Source organism: Boleophthalmus pectinirostris, unplaced genomic scaffold (genome assembly GCF_026225935.1).
Source record: "Boleophthalmus pectinirostris isolate CB_2022bp ecotype Guang Dong unplaced genomic scaffold, ASM2622593v1 HiC_scaffold_22, whole genome shotgun sequence".
Taxonomy (NCBI): Eukaryota; Metazoa; Chordata; class Actinopteri; order Gobiiformes; family Gobiidae; genus Boleophthalmus; species Boleophthalmus pectinirostris.
The window spans coordinates 42,041,140-42,048,639 of NW_026571190.1; the positions used below are offsets into that span (position 1 = coordinate 42,041,140).

Consider the following 7,500-nt stretch of genomic DNA (forward strand, 5'->3'; position numbering starts at 1 on the left):
AAACCAGGTCTAAAACCAGGAAACTAAACCAGGTCTAAACCAGGTCTAAACCAGGGTCTAAACCAGGTCTAAAACCAGGTCTAAACCAGGTCTAAACCAGACTAAACCAGGACTAAACCAGTCTAAACCAGGACTAAACCAGGACTAAACCAGGTCTAAACCAGGTCTAAACCAGGACTAAACCAGGTCTAAACCAGGACTAAACCAGGTCTAAAACCAGGACTAAACCAGGACTAAACCAGGACTAAACCAGGACTAAACCAGGTCTAAACCAGGACTAAACCAGGACTAAACCAGGTCTAAAACCAGGTCTAAACCAGGACTAAACCAGGACTAAACCAGGACTAAACCAGGACTAAACCAGGTAAACCAGGACTAAAACCAGGACTAAACCAGGTCTAAACCAGGTCTAAACCAGGACTAAACCAGACTAAACCAGGTCTAAAACCAGTCTAAACCCAGGACTAAACCAGGACTAAACCAGGACTAAACCAGGACTAAACCAGGTCTAAACCAGGACTAAACCAGGTCTAAAGCAGAACTGAACCAGGACTGAAAAAGGACTAAACCAAGACTAAAACAGATCTAAACCATGTGTAAAACAGGACTAAACCAGAACTGAACCAGGACTGAGTGTCGGGACTCGGTCTCTGTCTCTCGAGCCCAAGATTAGTCCTGGTTTATTTATTTTATGCTGAATATATTTATGCACACGCAGATTTTTGAAAGTTTCGTTTTGAGCCACTGTCAAACTCCCACGAGTCTGAACGCGACGTGAAGAGAAACAAAGTGAGAGAAAGAGAAAAAATGATTCCCAATAAGGATCAGGCTCCTGTCGTTCGCTTCAAAGAGCCGGATCTAAGAGCCGCTTTGTTCGTGACGACCATCACTACTAGCTAGAAAAGAAACTACCGCTGTTAGCCTTTAGCTGTAAATGCTGCGCCGCGGGAATTAATGATATGTGTAAATGTTGATCATTCACACCTCTGTTCACAGCTCATTTACATCAGTGCAGCTCCAGGAACAAATATACAGACAATATATTCACTTTACAACAGACCAATAGAAAACAGACTGAGACACAACAGATCATCACTAACCAATCAGAACGAACGATATTATCAACACAGGCTCCTCCCACATCACAAGTCTGAACTAATAAATGTCCTTTTAATCCAGACTCAAACCGACTGTTCGTAAAAAGAAAATAATCTCAGTGTTTGGATCTGTGTGTGTGAGTGTAAACAAACTATATAAAAATAATATCGGCCAACCGATATATCGGTCGGGCTGTAGTCAGTACCTCACATTTCTCTCCTGCTCTCGCCGTCTGCACCGGCCGCGCTCCTCCGTTCGTCTCCTCTGTTTCTTCGTTTCGTTCGTCCGCACCTGTCTGCTCCTCCGACTCCGCACCTGTCTGCTCCTCCGGCTCCGCACCTGTCTGCTCCTCCGACAGGGACACCACCACGGGCTCCCTCTCCCCAGACACCTCCACCCTGACCCCGCGCTGGGCCAGCACCTCTCGGGCGAACTCCGTGATCACGGCGCACCTGAGGACACAACCACAACTCTGAGCGCCGCGTTAAAGAGGCACTGTGGAACTTTCCCAGCGAACAGACTCGGCTGTCTGCTCGTCTCCGTGGTGATGTTACTGCTGTGCCAGGAATGTCCCACAGTACAGCATTAGACGTACAGTTTATCTCTCCACGGAGGCTGAATCCTGCACAGAGTCGTCACGATACTAAAACGTCAAACTCGATTTTGATACGAAGGAATTGATCGATACTCGATACCGATTCTGATCCCACAATGAGGATAAAAAAAACACTTTCTTTAGACAATAAACTGTGGTCTAAAACAGGTCAAACCAGGACTAAACCAGGATTAAACCAAGTCTAAACCAGGTCTAAACCAGGCTCTGGTCCCGCTCTGGTCCCGGTCTGAGTCCCGGTCTGAGTCCCGGTCTGGTCCTGGACCTGGATCAGTCCTGGTTCAGTCCGACATCACAGTCACTGAAGTCACGTAAACGGGAAACGGTCGTTATCTGTTTTTTTTCCATTTTTCATTTAAACACAAAATCGAAAAATGAAAAAACGAATCATTATCCATTTTTTCATTTTGGTTTTGGAGACAAATAATGAAGAAAACTGTTGTTTTTTCATTTTCTTATTTTTGGTTTTATATTGAAAAACAAACGAACGACACACAGATTCTCAAACTCTCGTCTGTTTGAATATTTCAGCTGTGAGTCTCTGTGGAGCTGAACCAGAAAACTGGACAAACCTTTGGACCAAAATAAATGAAAACACAGAGACACGGAGGAACACGAGTATCGAATCCTGACACCAGTATCAAACGATTCAATATCATATCGATACCAGTGAAACATGAGGATGTAGTTTCGATATTAGTTTTAGTATCTTGTGTCTTATTTTCGTTATTTCCGACAGCCCTGGGATAAAATGAACCAAAAATGACAAAGATATTAACCCAAAAACCAGGTCCAAATACGTTCTAACTGCCCGCGGTGTCGCCTCTCCGCAGATCTGACCTGTCACGCCACAGAACAGCGGGGCCACTCACGTCAGGTCTCGGTTGAATTCCTGGACCGGGTTGTAGAAGACCTCGTTGGCGCTGGGGAAGAGGATGGACGCTTTGCCCTCGCGCACCACCGTCTCCCCGGGGAGCAGCAGCCCGGGGTCCTGGGGGGGTCCCGCCGCGGTCCGGTCCACGGGGGGAGGAGGAGGAGCGGCCTGGGGGGGTCCCGCCGCGGTCCGGTCCACGGGGGGAGGAGGAGGAGCGGCCTGGGGGGTCCGCCGCGGTCCGGTCCACGGGGGGAGGAGGAGGAGAAGGGGAGGGGTCCATGGTTTTTAAAGTCCGACAGAGGATCCGCAGTGATCCGGAGCGAGAGGAGGAGAGGAGCGGGAGGAGAGCAGCGACCCTCAGCAGCATCCAGACAAAAAACTGAGGAGAGAAAATGAGAGAAAACGATACAGACCTGGTTTAGTTCTGGTCTAGTACCTGGTCTAGTCCCGGTTTAATAACAGTTTAGTCCCGGTTAAGTCCCGATCTAGTCCCAGTTTAATAACAGTTAAATCCTGGTTTATTCCCGGTTTAGACCTGGTCTAGTACCTGGTCTAGTCCCAGTTTAATAACAGTTAAATCCTGGTTTATTCCCGGTTTAGTCCTGGTTTAGTATCTGGTCTAGTACCTAGTCTAGTATCAGTTTAGTACATGGTTTAGTCCCAGTTTAGTACATGGTTTAGTCCCGGCCTAGTCCAGGTCTAGTCCTGGTTTAGACCCGGTTTAGTCCTGGTTTAGTCCAGATTTAGTCCTGGTTTAGTACCTGGTCTAGTCCCAGTTTAATCCCGGTCTAGTCCTGGTTTAGTATCTGGTCTAGTACCTAGTCTAGTACCAGTTTAGTACCTGGTTTAGTACCTGGTTTAGTCTTGGTCTAGTCTTGGTCTAGTCCTGCTTTAGTCCTGGTTCAGTCCTGGTTCAGTCCTGGTTCAGTCCTGGTTCAGTCCCGGTTTAGACCTGGTCTAGTACCTGGTCTAGTACCTGGTCTAGTCCCAGTTTAATCCCGGTCTAGTCCTGGTTTAGTATCTGGTCTAGTACCTAGGCTAGTATCAGTTTAGTACCTGGTCTAGTCCTGGTCTAGTCCTGGTCTAGTCCTGGTCCAGTCCTGGTTCAGTCCTGGTTCAGTCCTGGTTCAGTCCCGTTTTAGTCCCGTTTAGTCCCGGTTTAGTCCCGGTTCAGTCCCGGTTTAGTCCCGGTTCAGTCCCGGTTTAGTTCTGGCTCTGTCCTGGTTCAGTCCTGGTTTAGTTCTGGTTCTGTCCTGGTTTAGACCTGGTTCAGTCCTGGTTTAGTCCTGGTTCAGTCCTGGTTTAGACCTGGTTTAGACCTGGTTTAGTCCTGGTTTAGTCCTGGTTTAGTCCTGGTTCAGTCCTGGTTCAGTCCTGGTTTAGTCCCTGGTCAGTCCTGGTTTAGTCCTGGTTTAGTCCTGGTTCAGTCCTGGTTTAGTCCTGGTTTAGACCTGGTTTAGTCCTGGTTTAGTCCTGGTTTAGTCCTGGTTTAGTCTGGTTTAGTCCTGGTTAGTCAGTTAGTCCTGGTTCAGTCCTGGGTTTTCAGTCCTGGTTTAGTCCTGGTTTAGTCCTGGTTCAGTCCTGGTTTCAAGTCCTGGTTCAGTCCTGGTTCAGTCCTGGTTTCAGTCCTGGTTTTGGTTCCTGGTTTAGTCCTGGTCCTTTAGTCCTGGTTTAGTCCTGGTTCAGTCCTGGTTTAGTCCTGGTTTAGTCCTGGTTTAGTCCTGGTTTTTTCAGTCCTGGTTCAGTCCTGGTTCAGTCCTGGTTCAGTCCTGGTTCAGTCCTGGTTCAGTCTGGTTTAGTCCTGGTTCAGTCCCTGGTTCAGTCCTGGTTTAGTCCTGGTTCCAGTCCTGGTTCAGTCCTGGTTCAGTCCTGGGTTTAGTCCTGGTTTAGTCCTGGTTTAGTCCTGGTTCAGTCCTGGGTCAGTCCTGGTTCAGTCCTGGTTCAGTCTGGTCCTGGTTCAGTCCTGGTTCAGTCCTGGTTCAGTCCTGGTTCAGTCCTGGTTCAGTCTGGTTTTGTTCTGGTTTCAGTCCTGGTTTCAGTCCTGGTTCAGTCCTGGTTCAGTCCTGGTTTAGTCTGGTTTAGTTCCTGGTTTAGTCCTGGTTTAGTCCTGGTTCAGTCCTGGTTTTCTCTCTGACTTCAGTCTCGGGTCTGAATCGGTGTCGTTGTCGTTCGTTGTTAAAGTTCCCGGAAAAACAACGAAAGGACGAGAACAGAACATTTGGAAATAATTAATAATACAATAAATATCAGTTTTAAAAGCAAAAAAGCGTCCGATCTCCAAAATATCACAATAAATATCAAACAGAGACATTTGGATATCGTTAAATCCATAAAAGTAAATAAACCAAGTGAAATAATTTGAACAGAATGATATTTTTTCTACATATTCTTGTGTGTGTGATGTTCTCCTGCAGGATGAAGAGGCTTGTTGTTCTGTTCTGAAGAAGAAAAGCACATGGAGAGTTTTGTTTATGTCTGTACTAATGTTCACTGTGATTCTGTCCTGGTCCATTAGCAGATTATAGAATAACAGGTGCTTCAACTGTAACAGAATAAAAAGGTGCTTCAGATATTCTTAAACCTGCACGACGCACGGGAGGAGATCATCATCATCATCATCATCATCATCGTCGTATAATCACGAGCAGAGACCAGAACAGAACAGAGCGTCTCTGTCCCTGTGCACTCTGAGTCTGATTCTGTTTAAGACGATACAGAACTATGGAAAACTAAAACTGTTCTTGTATTTTTTTACTTTAACAGGGTGTCCCCAGGTCTGACTTCTCCAAATCTACTCCACATCACAAGTCTGAACTAATAAAAGTCCTTTTAATCCAGACTCAATCCGATTGTCCGTAAAAAGAAAATAATCTCAGTGTTGCGCACGGCTGCGGGTGTAAACAAACACACGCGAGTGAAGTGACGTGACTCTGTGGTGTGTTCAGGGACAGTACGAACACAGACAAATGACTCCACAGATAAATACTGATGCAGAGTCACATATTAGGACATTTATCTGTCTGTAAATTGGATTAAATGAACAGAATGTCAAGAGTCTAAGATTTATAACGACGTATAACCTGCCCACGGGAAATATCGGTCGATAGCCGATATGCCTCCAGGTGCCCATATCGGCCAGCCGATATATCGGTCAGGCTCTACTCAAAATATTCTGAAAAAATGACCAGCTGGTCCCGGACTCATGTACCCAACCCTGTGAAGATTTAGTCATTTTCGATCAATTCTTTTGAAGTTACAGCTGCGTTGTTGTTTTTTTAATGTTTTCTGCAAGCTTTTTTAAATGTGTTGCGTGCTGTTTTTAATGTGTGTGTTTGTGGCTTTTTAATGTGTTGCGGCTTTTTAATGTGTTGCTTTTTAATGTGTTGCGGCTTTTTAATGTGTTGTGGCTTTTTAATGTGTTGTGGCGGCTTTTTAATGTGTTGTGTTGTTGCGGCTTTTTAATGTGTTGCGGCTTTTTAATGTGTTGTGGCTTTTTTTAATGTGTTTGTGGCTTTTTAATGTGTTGCGGCTTTTTAATGTGTTGCGGCTTTTTAATGTGTTGCGGCGTTTGCATTAAAATAAGAGTCCTGCTGTCATTTCCATTGTGGCTTTTTTTGTTTTTTTTGTGGCTTTTTGTTGTGTTGTGGCATTTGTATTTGTTGTTTTTATTTATTTAAAAGAAAACATTTAAGACAATGAGCTTCAGTGTCTGGACAATGGTCCCTGATTTAAGTAAGTTTTTCAAGAAAAATATGTATTAAAATGATATTAGTTTAACTGAATCTTATAAAGATTTACATTAACACAAAATATAAATATAAATATAAAATATAAGATAATATAAATATAAAGATAGTGCATCGTTATAAGACCTTGTGAATATATCTTATCTTATTTCATTCTTTCTTTCTTTAGAATCATGTGTGTGGTATTTAGAAATAAGTATTTAAAAGAAGAAGGCGGCGCTGTAACAAGAACTACATCTGGACTCTACACACAAACTGCTTCAGTGTTGACATTTAAGTAATTAAAATAATTGAAGTAATTAAAATTGTACTTTGAAGTACTTTTAGTACCATGACCAAGGTCATTAAACGAATGGACGACATAGAAATTACATGAACAAGTGTTTCTCAGCATTAACATGTCCATGGTAAAAGCACCTGAAGGACCCTCCACCTGAAAACAAACATAATGCACTTGGTTTATGTACTTGGATTATTATTATTATTTATTATTAATATTATTATATATGGTCCAGGTCAAGCAGAAGTAAACAACAAGACCAAAACTTCAAGTGAATTCATCTGATATAAAAGTGTATTGAACAGATACATATGTACTCGAGTTTATCAAACTGTTGACCTTTTTTCTGTTCCATTTTTGGTTCTAAACTTTCATCTGTTTTAAACAGACCATGAATGAAACATGGAACAAAAATTATTTCCCAAATTTCAAAGACCCAAAAATCATGTAAATAAATGGTTTGTATTTCATCATATCTTGTGTTATTCCATTTAAAATAATATGATATTATTATTTAAAATAATAAAAATGTTCTTGGAAGGACTGACATATTTTATAGAAATAGTTTCCTTTCATTTTGAAGTAATATTAAAGTATTTGGAAGAAAAAAGTGACAATGATGTAAAATCCTGCACCTTCTACTTGTTTGTACAATTTTCCCTCCGTTACTTTTCCCTCCGTTACCATGAACTTTCTTAATAAAAAATCTCATGAGTCAAAAAGTCAGAGGTTTTTCAACCTAATCTTGTACCATATGGTAGAAAACTATATGAAGCAAATATTCAAACCAGTTTGTTAAGGATATGTAAGTGAGAACCAAGAGTTATCACTGTTTGGATTTATTGACCAAAAAGTGCTGCATATTTCATTCCCTCCGTTACCATGACAT

General features: G+C 42.9%; 1 protein-coding gene across 1 annotated transcript in view; it reads right to left on the reverse strand.

Annotated features, from left to right (window-relative positions):
- trmt1 (tRNA methyltransferase 1) overlaps positions 1-2,846 on the reverse strand; it is a gene marked incomplete at its 5' end in the record, with an annotated part of 10,990 nt that extends 8,144 nt beyond the window's left edge. The window contains 2 exons of the mRNA XM_055158524.1: positions 1,304-1,550; positions 2,584-2,846. Of these exons, the coding sequence (XP_055014499.1) occupies positions 1,304-1,550; positions 2,584-2,846 (510 nt within the window). The remainder of the gene's footprint in view (positions 1-1,303; positions 1,551-2,583) is intronic.
- Between the last annotated feature and the right edge of the window lie 4,654 nt (positions 2,847-7,500).